This window comes from Bombina bombina, chromosome 1, assembly GCF_027579735.1.
Source record: "Bombina bombina isolate aBomBom1 chromosome 1, aBomBom1.pri, whole genome shotgun sequence".
NCBI lineage: Eukaryota > Metazoa > Chordata > Amphibia > Anura > Bombinatoridae > Bombina > Bombina bombina.
In genome coordinates, this window is record NC_069499.1 from 1,020,660,916 (window position 1) to 1,020,681,218 (window position 20,303).

The following is a 20,303-nucleotide window of genomic DNA, read 5'->3' on the forward strand; positions in this document are numbered from 1 at the left end:
CTGGTATCCGTGACATCTCACCCCCCTCCAGTTCGGCAGACCCGGCTAGTCCCCTAGTGGGTCGGCCTGGGGCTGTCTGACGGTGGCCCTCCAATTCTCGGTTGCTAGGTAAGGTTATCCCATCTCTCCTGGGCTTGGGGCATCCTGGGGGGGTTCCTGTCGGTGTTTATTCCCTGCACCCTAGGCACAGGAATAGGCACACAATGCAAAGTCCCAAACAAGTTTGGCAAGGCCGGCTCCCAAACAGTTGCTCTCCCACAAGTTCTAGTGTCTTTAGGTTCCATGGCCACACTGCCTCCCTCTGTGACACTTGGTTGAGTACCGGCTGACCCACTCACAAACAAATCCAGTGCTGGTTCCCCGGCTGAATTCCCACCCCAGACTGGAGAGTGAGGTTGCTCCTTGGTGGGGCAGGCAAGACTCAGGTGCCCAAACTTGTGGCACCAACTGCAGGGGCGGGTATCCAACAAAGCCATTGCCGGTTTCCCGGCTGTAGGTGGAAGTTGCTCCTTAGTGGGGCAGGCAAAACTCGGGTCCCAAAACTTGTGGCACCAACTGCATGAGCGGGTACCCCCCGGCCTGCCCCTTGTGAGAAATACTCCGGGACGAGAAAAGGGTAGAGACCCAGCCAAGCTACTGAGGGGAGAGACCGTCTGTCTCTTCTCCCAAGAAGGAGCTCCATGGAAAACTGCTCTGCCGCTGGGGAGGAATACCGACTGTCTCCTCCCCCAGGAAGAGGTTCTGCCGCTGGGGAGAGTTATTGAGATCCGTCTCTCCCTGCCAGGTGTTCTGTGTAAGGGAAGGGAGGACAACTTCCTCCGCTCCCAGGGGATGACTCTGCCGCTGGGGAGAGAGACCGATTGTCTCCTCTCCCTGCTCGTGGCTCTGCTGCTGGGGAAAGAGACCGACTGTCTCCTCTCCCGGGAAGGGGTTCTGTGTAAGGGGAGGGAGGACGTCTACCTCCTCTTTTTGGTTTTGTGGAGCTGTTGCAGGTGCTGGGCAGAGGCTGGCGGCTCTCTGCTCTGTTGCCAGCGCTTCTGCTATGGTGGCCCCCTGGTCCCAGACCATAAGCTCGGAGCCAGACTGCTGATCGGGATCCAGCAGCCCTGGTTCCCTTTTTCTTTGTTGCCACTCCTCCACAGTCGAGCTCCATGCATTTGCATGCTCTGTCTGAATCATGAAAGTTTAATTTTGACTTTACTGCCCCTTTAAGTGCATCTTAATAAAGTTGTAGTGGATACATTCACCATGATTTCTGGAGTGGCTATCTGCTCATACAAGCAAGGGTTTTTACTCACTATTACTTTGTCTTGGCTTAATTTGATAAACAGGCAGTTTAATAAGCAACTTTCAGTCTTTCAGGGAGATAAAGAGGTTAATAGTTGGAGAGAAAGCATGAAAATTGTGCAGCATTATGGGTATACTAGTCCCTTCTGCCCAATACAGTGATCATCTTAGAGGCTTTTCACATATCCTTGCACTGCCTGTAGCTGATAAGACACATTTCTATGTTTTAGAAAATTCTATTTCATTTCTGGTCTGTGGAGGGTTATTTCTTGTATCTTGTGTACAGTTCTTGGGTGTGTTTTTTCTAGTGCTGTTGTGGGGTCTGTTATTAGGAAACATAGTGGTGCAGCTTAGGTCTCCATACCGTTGGCTGGGGTATTTAAGTGCAGAACTGGGATCATGTTTGCCTTTCATCTACGTGTTTTGTATGTAAATCCATACCTGTGTCTCGCCCTGCTCAGTCGTGTGAGAATTGGGCTGAACTTCTTGCCAAGTCTACAAGGGTGTAGAAATTAAAAAAAAAAAAAATCTATTTATCCAAGGGATTAAAGACAATGCAATAGCCCTTGCTCTGAATTTCAAATAAGCAGTAGATTTTTTTCTGACAAATTCATTTTTTCTCCCGTTTTCCAGCCCTTTGTATCATATGACAGACATCAGCCAATCACAGACTAGTTTATGTATACACTGTGAGCTTGTGCACATGCTCAGTAGGGTCTTGTTCCCCAGAAAGTGTGAATACAAACAGAAGGTGCAAAATTTGATAATGGAAGTAAAGTGGAAAGTGTCTTAAAGAGACAGTAAAGTCAAAACTAAACTTTCATGATTCAGATAGGGCATGCAATTTTAAACAACTTTCCAATTTACTTTTATCATCAAATTTGCTTTGTTCCCTTGGTGGTATTTTTGAAAAGCTAAACCTAGCTAGGCTCAAACTGATTTCTAAACAGTTGAAAACCGCCTCCTAGCTCAGAGCATTTTGAAAGTTTTTCACAGTTAGACAGTGTTAGTTCATGTGTGTCATATAGATAACATTGTGCTCACTCCCGTGGAGTTATTTAGGAGTCTTCACTGATTGACTACACTGCATGTCTGTCAAAAGCACTTAGATAAGGAGGCTGTCTGCAGAGGCTTAGATACAAGGTAATCACAGAGGTAAAAAGTATATTAATATAACTGTGTTGATTATGCAAAAACGGGGAATGGGTAATAAAGGGATTATCTATCTTTTTAAATAAGAATTTTTTTGGTGTAGACTGTCCCTTTAAAACTGCTTGCTCTTTCTGAATCATAAACGTTTATTTTTACAGTATTTTAAATGGAATCAAAGAAATGATATAGGTCCCCATTAAAAACATATTGAAGTCAAACTTATTCTTTGTTGCATTTAAAAGGGATTTTATCATGTTTATTATATTTTTGTTTTTCTGAAAAAGTATTATCTTCTGCTTACTAAGATCAATCATATTTCAACTTGTAGATATGAGTCCCTGTCCACCAACAGCCAATGAGTAACTGATCTCTGTGGATCTGAACAAACATGAAATAGTTGTGAATTTCAATATTAAACAGCTATTTTTCATGCATTTTTAAAAAACCCTGTATCAGTCCCAATGCCTCTGTTTCCGCGCTAGCCTTCAGGCTCACCGGAAACAGGAGTTAAGAAGCAGCGATTGGGTTAATTGACACCCCCTGCTAGCGGCCAATTGGCCGCGAATCTGCAGGGGGGCGCATTGCAAATAAATCTACCCCTTTTAGTCAACTTAAATTGTATAAAACTGGTATACTGAAAATGGGTGTAATGGCACACAGATGACAGGCACAAATCAATAGACAACATGCATTCTCAGGACACAGGAGGAATGTTAGTGGTTTGTAAAAATGTCTTTGACAAATTAAAACAGTTCACAATTCTTGTGAACTGCTGGTGCAATGCTGCCCCCTGCAGATTCGTGGCCAATTGGCCGCTGGCAGGGGGATGTCAATTAACCCGATTGTATTTGATCGGGTTTATTTCTGGCGATGTCTGTCTGCCGCCTCAAAACAGGCAGACAGGTTATGGAGCAGCGGTCTTTAGACCGCTGCTTCATAGCTTGTGTTTCCGGCGAACCTGAAGGCTCGCCAGAAACACAGAGGCATCAAGCTCCATATGGAGTTTGATAAATATGCCCCTTAGTCTGAACTTCCAATGAGTAGAAGATTGTTTTCTGACAAATTGTATCTATTTCAACTCCTCCTGGATCATGTGACAGCCATCAACAATCCCAATTGAATATATATATATGTTCTGTGTACTGATACACATGCTCAGTAGGAGCTGGGGACTCAAAAAGTGTAAATATAAAAAGTCTGTGCACGTTTTGTTAATGGAAGTAAATTGGAAAGTTGTTTAAAATTGCATGCTCTATCTGAATTAAGTTTAATTTTGAGTTATAGTGCAGAATGGAATTGTAGTGAAAGAATTTGCTTGAAAAAAGTACATACATTAGTGCAACATACATGCGTATTAAGTGTGACTTGTTTGCAATCAATGCTGTAATAGGAATCTGCAAGGCAACCAGTGTAACGTGTTCCTTCTCTTCCTACAGGCTTGTATCCCCAGAACCAGCCCCTAAAGGTTTCCTGGTGATGGGCTCCAAGTTTCGGTACAGCGGACGAACACAGGCACAGACTCAGCAGGCGAGTGCTCTCATAGACCGACCGGCTCCCAACTTCAAACGCTCCGCTAGCAAACGGTACACGCTGTCCCAGAGCCTCGAAGGAGGTATGCAGGGAAGGGTAATAGATTAGATGTTCCTGATATTGCTAAGGGGTTGCAAGATAAACGTATAAGAGAATGTTATGTGCACAACCTAAAAACTGATTCAACTAAATATTAGTAAGTCTATAAAAGGTGTGTTTATTATGGAAGAGAGAAAAGTTATAAACATTGATTTAGACTGTACAAGGGAAATTAACATCAACATTTACACTTGCATTAAGAAAATAAGGTCTGTTTTTATTTGTTTGCCAGTAAAGTTATTTTACTATGGTAAAAATTGCCTTAAACAATATTTTGCTTTCAGACCAGACATGTTTTCAATGTATATAGCTCAGCTATCACACATTATTTATCAACCTCTTAAAACTGTACAAAAGGTATACAATAACGTAATACATATTTTATAAAACATTTAAAAGAGCAACAGTTACGTCAAGATGTATTTACGTCTGTGTGTTCACATGGCTTCTGAGGATCTACAGCTATGCACAGATAAATGAAGATGACGAATGGTTAAAAGCAAGTATGGATTTTGCTGGATTTTTTTGAATCTTTGATTCTTTGTCCTTTGTAATGTCCATACCTCCTTATTATTATTTACCACCACCACCTATTATTTTGTTTTTATTACCCTTATTACCATTTTTCTGTCTGTTATTCAAGAAAACAGTTAATACTGACAGTTTTTCCAATCTAGACAGGCCTACGTCTGCTGACCAGAGGACTGTTCACTGGTTAAGACACCCATAGGCAACTGCCTACTTTGTCAAATACGACTGTATGGAATATCTTTTGGAGCACTTAAAGGGACACTGAACCCAATTTTTTTCTTTCGTGATTCAGATAGAGCATGCAATTTTAGGCAACTTTCTAATTTACTCCTATTATCAATTTTTCTTAGTTCTCTTACTATCTTTATTTGAAAAAGAAGGCATCTAGGTCTTTTTCTTGGTTCAGGACTCTAGACAGCACTTTTTTATTGGTGGATGAATTTATCCACCAATCAGCAAGGACAACCCAGGTTGTTCACCAAAAATGGGCCGGCAGCTAAACTTACATTCTTGCATTTCAAATAAAGATAGCAAGAGAATATAGAAAATTTGATAATAGGAGTAAATTAGAAAGTTGCTTAAAATTTTACGCTCGATCTGAATCACGAAAGAAAAAATTTGGGTTCAGTGTCCCTTTAATTGTTCAGGCCCATTTTGGAATAGTCAGCTTACTGATTCTTGAAACCTTTCATATGTTTTACTGTTAAAGGGACACTGAACCCAATTTCTTTCTTTCGTGATTCAGATAGAACATGACATTTTAAACAACTTTCTAATTTATTCCTATTATCAAATTTTGTTCATTCTCTTGGTATCTTTATTTGAAATGCAAGAATATAAGTTTAGATGCCGGCCCAATTTTGGTGAACAACCTGGGTTGTTCTCGCTGATTGGTGGATAATTTCACCCACCAATAAAAAGAGTGCTGTCCAGAGTCCTGAACTAAAAAAAAAAAGCTTAGATGCCTTATTTTTCAAATAAAGATAGCAAGAGAACAAAGAAAAATTTATAATAGGAGTAAATTAGAAAGTTGCTTAAAATTGCATGCTCTATCTGAATCACGAAAGAAAAAATGTGGGTTCAGTGTCCCTTTAAGCCTTATTGATGCCTTTCCACCCAAACCAAAATGTTGGATGCTCTGATCCTGTTACTTTTCTTAGGGCACTGCTGATATGTTGTCACATTGACTGAGTCTACTGAACTCAACAAGATTTACAGCTCAATCCCAAAACTTTCATTAGAACACCTGAATTTCAGTGATGCTACAGAGAATATAGATGGAGACCAGAATGTGTGTGATTATTTTCCTGTAAAACAAACAAAACACTTTCTGCCTTAAAACAAACAACTATACTTCAAAATAATCCGCAACCTGGAGAATCTCCAGCACATTGGCTATTTAGTTGTTTGCAATATTTCAACACTGAAACAGACAAGATTTTGATGTCACATTTATAATTGATGATATTGATGCCTTTTTATTTCAGAACCATATAAAGTGGTATGTGGTTGCTGCCAAATTAAAAATAAAATGACTATTTGTAAGTGGGATATTTACATATGCATTTTCTAATCTCAAGCAATTATACAAGACAAATTTCTGAAATGTTTGAGGAGATTTTATTATGATTTTTCTGGTTTATACAAATTTGTTCAACACTCAAAAATCCATGAACATCCTTTTAATAAACCTAATTTATTTTGTCCCTCTATGAAGTTAAGCAAATTAATTCTAATATCTGGAATCTAAATATTCAGCAAGTACAACAGTAACTCTCATTATGATGTAGTGTTGATTAACATTAATTAAACTGAAATTGCAAAATGTAAAAGTAATTTCATATATAATAACACAATAAAAATAAAATAGGGGAAGTTGCTGGCACAATTACAATGGCTCTGATTTGTGGAAGTCAACTCAAATCAGCAAGGACTATACCTAACTAGCGGCTAGATTACGAGTTGTGCGTTAAGGTAAAAAAGCAGCGTTAAGAGCTCCTAACGCTGCTTTTTTACGCCCGCTGCTATTACGAGCCTTTCAGGTATAGGTGTACCGCACACTTCTTTGGCCTTACCGCAAAACGACTTACGTAAACTTTGTAAAGTCTTTTTTCTATGGGACTTCCATAGCGCCGGTATTACGAGTCTGTCCTGGGAGGCCAAAAAGTGAGCGGTACACCCTACCCTGTCATGAGTCCTACCGCATTTAAAAGTCAGTAGTTAAAAGAGTTTTATGGTACAACGCCGTAACATAAAACTCATAACTAAAGTTCTAAAAAGTACACTAACACCCATAAACTACCTATTAACCCCTAAACCGAGGCCCTCCCGCATCGCAAACACTAAAATTAACCCCTAATCTGCCGCTCCGGACACCGCCGCCACCTACATTATATTTATGAACCCCTAATCTGCTGCCCCCAACATCGCCGTCACCTACATTATATTTATTGACCCCTAATCTGCCGCCCCCAATGTTGCCGCAACCTACCTACACTTACTAACCCCTAATCTTCCACCCCCAACATCGCCGCCACTATAATAAACATATTAACCCCTAAACCGCCGCACTCCCGCCTCGCAAACATTAGTTAAATATTATTAACCCCTAATCTGCCGTCCCTAACATTGCCGCCACCTACCTACACTTATTAACCCTTAATCTGCCGCCCCCACTATACTAAATTTATTAACCCCTAAACCTAAGTCTAACCCTATCCTTAACACCCCCTAACTTAAATATAATTACAATAAAGCTAAATAAAAATTCCTATCATTAACTAAATTATTCCTATTTAAAACTAAATACTTACCTATAAAATAAACCCTAAGATAGCTACAATATAACTAATAGTTACATTGTAGCTAGCTTAGGGTTTATTTTTATTTTTACAGGCAAGTTTGTATTTATTTTAACTAGGTACAATAGTTATTAAATAGTGATTAACTATTTAATAACTACCTAGCTAAAATAAATACAAAAGTACCTGTGAAATAAAACCTAACCTAAGTTAAAATAACACCTAACGCTACACTATAATTCAATAAATTAACTAAATTAAATACAATTACCTAAATTAAATTAAATTAGCTAAAGTACAACAACAAAAAACACTAAATTGCATAAAATAATAAACAAATTACAGATATTTAAACTAATTACACCTAATCTAATAGCCCTATCAAAATAAAAAAAGCCCCCCAAAATAAAAAAAAACCCTAGCCTAAATTAAACTACCAATAGCCCTTAAAAGGGCCTTTTTTGGGGCATTGCCCCAAAGTAATCAGCTCTTTTACCTGTAAAATAAATACAAACAACCCCCCCAACAGTAAAACGCATCACCCACACAAACAACCCCCCAAATAAAATACTATCTAAAAAAACCTAAGCTCTCCATTGCCCTGAAGAGGGCATTTGGATGGGCATTGCCCTTAAAAGGGCAGTTAGCTCTTTTGCAGGCCCAAACCCTAACCTAAAAATAAAACCCACCCAATACACCCTTAAAAAAACCTAACACTAACCCCCTGAAGATCGGCTTACAGTTCTGAAGACCAGACATCCATCCTCAAGGAAGCAGCAGAAGTCTTCATCCAATCGGGCCGAAGTCCTCAAAGAAGTTGGGAGAAGTCTTCATCCAAGCCGGGCGAAGTGGTCCTCCAGACGGGCAGAAGTCTTCATCCAGACGTCATCTTCTATCTTCATCCATCCGACACGGAGCGGGTCCATCTTCAAGACATCCGACGCGGAGCATCCTCTTCATCAGACGACTAAAGACGAATGAAGGTACCTTTAAGTGACGTCATCCAAGATGGCGTCCCTTAGATTCCAATTGGCTGATAGAATTCTATCAGCCAATCGGAATCAAGGTAGAAAAAATACTATTGGCTGATACAATCAGCCAATAGGATTGAAGTTCAATACTATTGGCTGATGCAATCAGCCAATAGGATTGAGCTCGCATTCTTTTGGCTGTTCCAATCAGCCAATAGAATGCAAGCTCAATCCTATTGGCTGATTGGATCAGCCAATAGGATTGAACTTCAATCCTATTGGCTGATTGCATCAGCCAATAGGATTTTTTCTACCGTAATTCCGATTGGCTGATATAATTCTATCAGCCAATCGGAATCTAAGGGATGCCATCTTGGATGACGTCACTTAAAGGGACATGAAACCCAATCTTTTTCTTTCATGATTTAGAAAGAGCATGCAATTCTAAACACCTTTCTTATTTACTTCTATTATATAACTTGCTTCATTCTCTTGATATACTTTGCTGAAAAGCATATCTAGATAGGCTCAGTAGCTGCTGATTGGTTGCTGCACATAGATAGCTCTTTTTGATTGGCTCATCATGTGCATTGCTATTTCTTCAACAAAGGATATCTAAATAATGAAGCAAATTAGATAATATTAGTCAATTGGAATGTTGTTTAAAATTGTATTCGCTACTTAAAATCATGAAAGAAAATGTTTGAGTTTAGTGTCCCTTTAAAGGAAACCTTCATTCAACGGGTAGTCGTCGGATGAAGAGGATGCTCCGCGTCGGATGTCTTGAAGATGGACCCGCTCCGCGTCGGATGGATGAAGATAGAAGATGCCGTCTGGATGAAGACTTCTGCCCGTCTGGAGGACCACTTCGCCCGGCTTGGATGAAGACTTCTCCCGACTTCGTTGAGGACTTCGGCCCAGTGAGATGAAGACTTCTGCCGCTTCTTTGCGGATGGATGTCCGGTCTTCAGAACTATAAGTCGATCTTCAGGGTTTTTTTTTAAGGGTGTATTGGGTGGGTTTTATTTTTAGGTTAGGGTTTGGGCCTGCAAAAGAGCTAACTGCCCTTTTAAGGGCAATGCCCATCCAAATGCCCTTTTCAGGGCAATGGGGAGCTTAGGTTTTTTAGATAGTATTTTATTTGGGGGGTTGTTTCTGTGGGTGGTGGGTTTTACTGTTGGGGGGGTTGTTTGTATTTTTTTTTTACAGGTATAAGAGCTGATTACTTTGGGGCAATACCCCGCAAAAGGCCCTTTTAAGGGCTATTGGTAGTTTAGTTTAGGCTAGGGTTTTTTTTTTTATTTTGGGGGGGCTTTTTTATTTTTATAGGGCTATTAGATTAGGTGTAATTAGTTTAAATATCTGTAATTTGTTTATTATTTTCATTAATTTAGTGGGGTTTTTTGTAATTTAGGTAATTTATTTAATTTAGTTAATTTATTTAATTATAGTGTAGTGTTAGGTGTTATTGTAACTTAGGTTAGGTTTTATTTTACAGGTACTTTTGTATTTATTTTAGCTATGTAGTTATTAAATAGTTAATAACTATTTAATAACTATTGTACCTAGTTAAAATAAATACAAACTTGCCTTTAAAATAAAAATAAACCCTAAGCTAGCTACAATGTAACTATTAGTTATATTGTAGCTAGCTTAGGGTTTATTTTATAGGTAAGTATTTTGTTTTAAATAGGAATAATGTAGTTAATTATAGTAATTTTATTTAGATTTATTTAAATTATATTTAAGTTAGGGGGTGTTAGGGTTAGACTTAGGTTTAGGGGTTAATACATTTAGTATAGTGGCGGCGACAGTGGGGGCGGCAGATTAGGGGTTAATAAGTGTAGGTAGGTGGTGGCAACATTGGAGGCGGCAGATTAGGGGTTAATAAATATAATGTAGGTGGCGGCGATGTTGGGGGCAGCAGATTAGGGGTTAATAAGTATAATGTAGGTGGCGGCAGTGTCCGGAGCGGCAGATTAGGGGTTAAAGTGAAAGTAAATCCTAGCGTTTTACAAATGCTAGGATTTACTATTGAAACAAATAAAGGGCACTTTCATTCATGAAGTATAAGATACTTCATGTAGAAAGCTCCTTTATTTGATTCAATCGATCGCCTCTCTTAGCTTCTACAGCAGCCCACGGCTAAAAAATTTTTTGGCTAAGAGGTGACGTTTTCACCTCTTAGCCAATAGCCGTGCGGTAAATCCGGCTTGGTGCCAATGGGAGCTGGATTTACTGCACTGCTATTGGCTAAGAGATGAAAACATCATCTCTTAGCCAAAAACTTTTTTAGCCGTGGGCTGCTGTACCAGGTAAAAACAGCAAACGATTGAATCAAATAAAGGAGCTTTCTACATGAAGTATCTTATACTTCATGAATGAAAGTGCCCTTTATTTTTTTCAATAGTTAATCCTAGCGTTTGTAAAACGGTAGGATTTAATTTCACTTTAATAATATAATGCAGGTGTCGGCGATCTCGGGGGCGGCAGATTAGGGTTAATAAGTGTAAGATTAGGGGTGTTTAGACTCGGGGTTCATGTTAGGGTGTTAGGTGTAGACATAAATTTTATTTCCCCATAGGAATCAATGGGGCTGCATTAGTGAGTTTTACGCTGCTTTTTTGCAGGTGTTAGACTTTTTCTCAGCCGGCTCTCCAGTTGATTCCTATGGGGAAATCGTGCACGAGCACGTACGACCAGCTCACCGCTGACTTAAGCAGCGCTGGTATTGGAGTGCGGTAATGAGCAAAATTTTGCTCAACGCTCACTTCTTGTCTTTTAACGACGGGTTTGTAAAAACCCGTAATACCAGCGCTACAGGTAAGTGAGCGGTGAGAGAAAACTGCTCGTTAGCACCGCATAGCCTCTAGCGCAAAACTCGTAATCTAGCCGTTGGGAACCATATAGTGTCCTGATATAGAAATTGCAGTGTTCTCCCACAAGAAATTTTGCCAAGAAGTGGCATAATGATGTTGCCTGGTAGGGGCAGTATACTACTTTGTAAAATTATAGAATTTTCTGCTATCCAAGGCACAAATTAATTGCATAATTTAATACAAATTTATTTAATAATAATCGATGCAATACACACTGAAAATGTTTAATATTAGCTCAATTCAATTTTAACTGGGTGGTCATTAAAATAAGCTGGGTGGTGCACCCTTTAAAAAGGTCCTGGGGAGAACACTGAATCACATGACCATAGTCCACAAGGTAGTACAATTCTATTTACATAAAGAACATAAGGCTATTTTTAAACTGAGTGATGATGGTAATAAGAATTTAAACTCTCATGCACCCAGCTATATCTTCAAATAAAAGAGATCTTAACTAATTCCTGTCTAAGGGCTTAAATGGCTCAAAAAAATATTCACATGGGTCTTTCCAGACCTTTTAATTACACTTTTCTTTTTCTCTTACAAATGCAGGATTTTCACGGTCATCTGCTTTAAATGAAAACCATGAATCCTCACCAGAGAAAAACCATGATAGTCTACAGGGAGAGAAAGAAGAGGATGAGGACGAGGTGACCACACCAACCAAAATAAAGGAGATGAAGGTGAGGGAGCCCAGTGGTGAAGGGTCTCTGTAGAACGTATGTCTGTGAAATCTATTCCAATCCATTATATTTTATTTCTGCTGCTTTCCTTTGACTTTTTGAATTCTAAGCCATTCCAATACATTAGAAAACTCACTAAACACCACAGTAACCTCCAATAATTTGCAATGAGAGAATACTGTATTCCAAACCTTCAGGAAACATTTTATGTATTTTATTTGTTTGCATTATTTGTGGATTCATTAGCCTGGACCACTTAAAGAACAATTTTGCCCTCTCTCAAAAAGCATAAACTAATCCTAATTAAAATAAGGGGATTGGAAAGGCACAGAAAGCAAGGCCAACATTATCTGAGTTGAATTCAAAGTTTCCGCACAGCAAACAAGTGGATTGTAATAGGCTTCTGTATTGCTAGTAAAATAAGTCTAATGCTTTGTACATAATCTATGAGGAATTGTAGAGGGTCAGGTTCATGCAAACCCCAGAAGAAAATCTGTGAATGAAGGATGAGGCAGCAGCAGAACAAAGCCGAGTAGCAAGAGTTAGTGTTGGGCCAATCACAAAGTGCTGCAAAGTAACAAGACTTTTGCAGAGAAGCCAAAGATGAATTTGTAATCTGAAGCACTCTCAGAATTGGAGAAGAAGGCAGAAGTCAGGATGAGCTTCTGGTTTTAGCAGGAGAAAATAAAAAGCAGGTATTCCTTACATTTCTAACTGAATTGATCCTACTGCACAGGCTAATAAAATTATCCCACAGAGATTGGTATTTCTGAAGATGGCTGGCAACCTGGAAAAGGTTGGGAACAAAGCCAAAGTAGTAGTAAACTGGAGATAATAAAATAATAAACATGTACTTAACAGAATCTCCAGGGGAGTCAGGTTAGATGTCAGGTAAAAGAATGCTTGATAGCAAAACCACTGGAGTAAACAATTAATATTGATTAAGTCAAAATAAACAGTTAATAATGTTGAAGTCCAGAAAGGCAGAGCTTGCAGCTGGTGTAATAGATCAGAAGCATCAAGTTAGAAGAACCAGAGGCTGACTTAGAGTTTGCTATAAGAAGTCAGGATGGGCTGTAAGCTTGAAGTCCAGTAAACAGATTAGTACCAGATAAACTATAGATATTGGCCTTCAATTCAGTAAAACTTGTTACATTGCAACACCTTTAATTGTGGAATTCATCAAGACTTGTTCCCACCCCTCGGCATATCCACAAGTTGTAAATCACACCGCATTATAAAATATTTTATCTCTTAGCCATTCTCCTCTTGACACATAGAACCTTGTCAGCTTTGGAATAACAAGACACAACCAGATAGGACACCTCATAGAGGTAGTGGAGTCTATGAATTCTGCTTGCTAGGCCTAAGTGTAGCTATACCTACAGCCTGCTCCTCACCATTCATGCTCTCCAGCAACAATATTCTAACATAAACCAGTTCCCTAAGTACTGCTGTTGTAATTATTATTTTTCTGCATTGTGATCGGTTTGCGTTATTGGGCACCTTATGTAACTCTAGATGTTAATGGCAGGAATGCCCACTAACGAAAAACACCAGAAAATATGGATGATCATGCTTAACGAATTTCAACTTCAATTTTAACTTTACGATAAAGCCCAATGGCAACCTCACAAGGGTCTTTGAATCCAGGCCATTGTGTCCGCAGAAAGTAGAGTCAGTACTACAGTGAGAGCAGTGCTAAACTGAAATATGAAGCCAAGAATCAGTGTAATTTTGGGAAGAAACTACAGAATGGTGTTAAAGGGACATGAAACCCAAATTTTTTCTTTCATGATTCAGATAGATCATGCAATTTTAAACAACTTTCTAATTTACTCATATTACATTTTTCTTCTTTTTCTTGGTATGCTTTGTTGAAGGAGCAGCAATGCACTACTGGTTTCTAACTGAACACATGGGTGACCAATGACAATCGGCATGTATATGAAGCCACCAATCAGCAGCTAGAACCTGTGTTCTTTGCTGCTCATGAACTTGCCTAGATAAACATTTCAGCAAAGGATAACAAGAGAAGGAAGCAAATTAAATAATAGAAGTAAATTAGAATGTTGTTTAAAATTGTATTCTCTATCAGAATCATGAAAGAAACATTTTGGGTTCCATGTCCCTTTAAGTAAAAGTCAGTAATTAGTATATGCTCCCCTGCTTGCTCGGCAGGTAAAGACTTGTATTTAGAGAATAACTAAAGCTGAAGACAATTCAATTATGTGCCCAACATTGACTGATCTCTTCTGTTTGCCTTTTACTTCTTGAGGCAAAAAGGGGCGGTTCTAAATCTTATACAATGTGCATTTGTGTGTGAGCTGTAGAGTTTGTCAAATATGTTTTATATGTGTGCACGCTTATGCATGTGTTATTTGTTCAAGCATGATTTGTATGTTGTGTATTTGTTATATGTTTATCATTGTACTGGTTTTGCCCATATATTCTTGTTTGCAATTGTTTATATATAATATTTCTCCTTTTTAAACATCAACTCTCCCCTTTGTAAAATCTCTAACATTCCGGATATGTTTTTAAAAAGGGGAAATGTTAACGTCACTTTAAGTGCTGATAGACATATTTACATTTCTTAAAGTATGGCATTGTTCCTCCTCCAGCATCTCCTACTTTCTTTAGCTGAGGGATGACCAATCCGGCTTCATCCAATTGTCAGTGTTCCACTTGGCGTCCAGCTCTTAGGGCATGCAACGATTGGATGAAGCCAAATTTTTCATCCGGCATGCAACGATTGGATGAAGCCGAATTTGTCATCCCTCAGCTAAAGAAAGTAGGACATGTGGAAGGAGGAGTGGCGCAATGTTTATATCTCTAAATTGTAAAAATATTAAAAATGCCGCTTCTTAATTATTTTTTTTATCGATTAAAGTGCCCCTGTTTTTTATAGTAATTTTATATAGTAGCTAGAAAAACGTTCAACTTGACGATCACTTTAAGGAGTTACCTGTGCTTTAAGTGACTGTACAAACGCCTGTTTTTTTTTTATTTTTAAAACGTATACTTTATGCATACTTCTGTTCTCAGCCTCAAACCACACTTTGGGCTAGATTACAAGTAGAGCGCTATTTAGATCTCCTGGTCATGCATTAACTTTGATAGACGGAGGGTTTTTGCATGCATCGGTTAGTGCTTGTATTACAAGTTGAAAGTAAAATTTTAGTGTGAGAGCAAAAACCAATGTGCAGAAATAGTTGAACTTCCAATAACGCGGTTGCGATATTCAAAGTTCAACTTTTTGAGCACGTCAGGTTGTGCTTGTATTACAAGTTGAAAGTAAAAAGTTAGCGTGAGATTGAAAACTGACACGCAAAAAAGTTAAACTTCGAATATTGCAACCGCATTAACGTATTCTCCCATAGACTTAAATAGAGCGAAAAAACTGGGGAAAAACTAACACCCATACTTGCGCTCTAACGCGACCGCATTTATTCAAGAGCGCTAAACCCAACATTAATTTTAATTATTTCACATTCCAATTTTCTTCACATAGAAGAATATAGAATAATATTTTCTATTTATTCTTAAATAAATATTTCTATGTATATACAATGATTCTTTAGTAAAATATATATCTATACCTACAGATATATATGATTATATATAGGTATAGATATACAGATATATATAGGAATAGCTATTTAAAAAATACTTAAAACATATTCCACTATGTGAAGAACATTGGAATGTGCAGTATTTATAGTAAATACATAGTTAAAACCATTTGTAAAAATTAATTTTGACACACATATTTAGACGCGTGTATGTATGAATATATTTTAAAGCCATTTTTGTCAAACACCTTATACCATATATCTTTGAGCCCTTATAGCTCTCATTTTTATTTTTTAATATTTTTTACCAGACAGTGTTTATATGAATGTAACTGTACTTTTGCATGTATTTATGTTGTGTTTAATGCAACTTTCTTTTCTTTCCTACCCTTTACACAAGCTCTCAAGTCTCCCTGACCAGACCAGCATAAATAGCGATTGTGCTCTTGCGTTCGCGTTTACTTTCAACTTGTAATACGCACGCTATTTCTGACGCACACAAAAAGCTGGGAAAAAAGGTGATATCGCTCACGAGCTACAGTTAGCCCTCCACTAGTAATCTAGGCCTTAGTGGGTGATATTTAAAGATGATTCTTTGCTTTTACGTAACAAATGCAATCAATTATCTTTTGGTTTTACTATACTACGTAAAAAAATGAACAGCATAGGAGCACCAAGGGCTAAAGTTACTATCAGGACTAAAAGGACATTGCAACACATCCTAGTACATTCTCATATTTACTAACATCCATTTTTTATCCACCACGCCCGGCATGACCGATTGTAATAAATACTTGTTTTTATTTTTATTTTTATTTGAGGATATTTATTTAATTCTATATATTCTGATTTTTGTTTGATAGGCCACTTCTCTCACACTTAGTCCAGTGGCCCACTGCAACTTCATTGTGTTGCAATGTCCTTTTAGTCCTGATAGTAACTTTAGACCTTGGCGCTCCTATGCTGTTCATTTTTTTACGTAACTAGTCAGGACCTTTGTTAGGAGTTCCTTTTATAGTGAGCTTGTTTACTAATCCGTGCGCAGTCAATTACCATTGTTTTTTCGGTTTTACTATACTACATTTGCTTCAGTGAATATATATGTGTGTGTGCTTGGCTACTCACACTGAGTTGCTTGGTCTATAGTAATTCCACATGCAACTTATAAACCTACTGCATACCACTTAGAAAGTTTGCTTGAGCACACAATGATTAGGCAGGGGAGCCAAGACTACCTGGCTTAGGTAAACATTACATAATGCAAGAATTTGCAATTCATATACATTTAAATGAATACAAAAAATAATAATGAACTAAGCAAAAGAGAAATGCTACATCTCATTGATTTATTTTACAAAGTTATTTTACTTCAGTGTAAGGCTTTTTGGGATTAATCTTAATACTATAGTATAGGTTTGCAGTAGCTCTTGAAATCTCACAGTGACAGACTGTAGTTAAAGGGGGATATTTATTAAAGGTATGTCGGACCTGATCCGACAGTGCGGATCAGGTCCGACATACCTCGCTGAATGCGGAGAGCAATACGCTCTCCGTATTCAGCATTGCACCAGCAACAAAAGCTGCCCCCTGCAGATTCGCGGCCAATCGACCGCCTACAGGGAGGTGTCAATCAATTCAATTCCGGCGATCTCTGTCCGCCTGCTCAGACCAGGCAGACTGCGTTATGGAGCAGCTGTCTTTAGACCGCTGCTTCATAACTGCTGTTTCTGGCGAGTCTGAAGACTCGTCAGAAACACGGACCCTCAAGCTCCATCCGGAACTTGATAAATGGGCCTCATAGCCTTTTTTCAAATGTGCTTCTTTAATTAATGGGCCTCTGTGTCTTAATATGTACATGTATTTGTATTTGGTCCATGTATTTATGCTTGTGTGTCTCTTTGTATGTGTGTCTGTGTTTATCCTATGTGTTTGCATGTACATCCTTGCCTATATGTTCACCCATTTATATTTATATATACAGTATATATGTCCAGGCGCTTATAAGTTTTGTATAGGTATATGTCAACATGCTCACTCTACTCTGTGTATAAATGTAAGTCCAGATGTTCCCCTTCTATAAGTCTATGTGTACATGCTTGTCCAGATGTTCTCTCTTGATTTCTGTGTACAGGCATGTCCAGCTGTTCTCCCCGTGTGTTTGTTTGTAAATGCATGTCCAGGTGTCCACTTCACGTGTCTCTTTGTACATGCATGTCCGGGTGTTCGCCCCTGTGCATCTGTGCTGTATTTTCTCACTCGCTTGCTTTTGTTTCCTGCTAATCGCTGCCAGTCGGAGCAAGAAAGCACTCCCAGGCACAAGGAGGTACCCGCATACCCAGCATCTGTATATACCCACTAGTTTGTTGACCCCAGCACTTTCCTACCTACCTACCTACCAACCTACTTACCTACCTACTCCACTTCCACCTACCAATTCCACTGCTCCTCTTCATATTCTAGCCTGAAAAGATTATACCCATACATGTGACCATAACCCTTCCAAGCTTTCCTATTAGTCATTGGTACCCAAATTGTCTTGCTACATAAATTGCTGATCTAATCACTTTCCTGCACTCACTTTGCATACTCTAGCCAAAAGTATTTTGCCATCTTCTTACATACAAGGAAGCAATGTATCTATTACACTAATGCAGACACCCTCTTGCATGTTCCAATATCTGCTATGTATCCACCAACTGACTAAACTTCCTTCAGTCTTTAGAACTAACTCAAACATTTTAAGTGTTGTCACTCTTGAGACCCCCTATTTATCCAATACTGATCCCTGCTCCATACATTTTGCCACAGTAATCTCCTTTCTTCCCTATGATCTCACTTAACGTGGTTACTTTTGTCTCCCGCTATTCGTGACCAGTTGGAGCAAGAGAGCACCCCCAAGCACAATGAGGTAGTTCTGTGCCTTAAAGCCATATATAAAGTATCTCCCTTATCACGAAACATTCTGTTTTTGCCCTCCTATTAACACTAGCACTTTTCTGTGTACCCCAGTACCCATTAATATACCCAATACCTGTGTTGTAAATAACTGCCTGCTAAACTCATGACTTCCCTTTGTATTGGTCAAAAACCCCTAGGAACCTCCTAAGTCACCCATCTCCTCATACCTACCTCAACAGCCAATAATTGACCCATATCCTCATACCTACCTCAACAGCCACTTAGTGATATACCCAAAAAGATACCTGCAACAGTCTAATATCCCCTGTACTTTCCTACCTACACTTACCATAACATTCACCTGCTGATTCCAGCACCACTCTGCATACATTAACATACTTTCCCCTCTGTGACTATGTGCACAGTAATTATGTATTAGTATAGCTTCAGTTGTCTTTTAAAGACTATGGGCTCTATTTATCAACCTCCGTATGGAGCTTGATGGCCCCTGTTTCTGACGAGTCTTCTGCTCTGAGCAGGCGGACAGACATCACCACAATTCAACCCGATCGAGTACGATCAGGTTGATTGACACCCCCTGCTGGCGGCCTATTGGCCGCGAGTCTGCAGGGGGCGGCGTTGCACCAGCAGCTCTTGTGAGCTGCTGGTGCAATGCTGAATACGGCGAGTGTATTGCTCGCCGCATTCAGCGAGGTCTGGCGGACACACACCAACTGCATACACACACACACAGTACACACACACACCCAGTGCACACAGACACCAACTGCACACACACCCAGTGCACACCCACCTACCCAGTGCACACACACACACCCACCAAGTGCACACACACACCTACTGCATACACACACACACAGTACACACACACACCCAGTGCACACACACACCAACTGCACACACACCCAGTGCACACCCACCTACCCAGTGCACACACACACACACCCACCAAGTGCACACACACACCTACTGCATACACACACACACACAGTACACACACACACCCAGTGCACACACACACCAACTGCACACACACCCAGTGCACACCCACCTACCCAGTGCACACACACACACCCACCAAGTGCACACACACACCAACTGCATACACACACACACAGTACACACACACAGTGCACACACACACCAACTGCACACACACACAGTGCACACCCACCTACCCAGTGCACACACACACACACACCAACTGCATACACACACACACAGTACACACACACACCCAGTGCACACACACACCAACTGCACACACACCCAGTGCACACCCACCTACCCAGTGCACACACACACACCCACCAAGTGCACACACACACCAACTGCATACACATACACACAGTACACACACACACCCAGTGCACACACACCCAGTGCACACCCACCTACCCAGTGCACACACACACACCCACCAAGTGCACACACACACACACCAACTGCATACACACACACACAGTACACACACACAGTGCACACACACACCAACTGCACACACACCCAGTGCACACCCACCTACCCAGTGCACACACACACACCCACCAAGTGCACACACACACCAACTGCATACACACACACACACAGTACACACACACACCCAGTGCACACACACACCAACTGCAAACACACCCAGTGCACACATAGAAACATAGAATTTGACGGTAGATAAGAACCAAAAAGGCCCATCAAGTCTACCCATATTACATGTTACTTTTTCTTTAGGATAGCCTTATGCATGTCCCAGGCATTTTTAAATTCCTTTACAGTCTTTGCATTTACCACCTCAAATGGAAGTTCATTCCATGAATCCACCACCCTTTCTGTAAACAAAATGCTTCCTTAAATTTCTCCTGAATCTGCTACCTTCTAA

The 20,303-nt window shown here is 39.7% G+C and overlaps 1 protein-coding gene across 4 annotated transcripts in view; it reads left to right on the plus strand.

Annotated features, from left to right (window-relative positions):
- The window catches only part of EPB41L1 (erythrocyte membrane protein band 4.1 like 1), a 418,010-nt gene that overhangs the window by 293,717 nt on the left and 103,990 nt on the right, over window positions 1–20,303 (plus strand). For all 4 annotated transcript variants that reach the window (XM_053715999.1, XM_053715997.1, XM_053715935.1 and 1 more), the window contains exons 12-13: window positions 3,876–4,051; window positions 11,803–11,933. In XM_053715999.1, coding sequence (XP_053571974.1) covers window positions 3,876–4,051; window positions 11,803–11,933 — 307 coding nt within the window. The remainder of the gene's footprint in view (window positions 1–3,875; window positions 4,052–11,802; window positions 11,934–20,303) is intronic.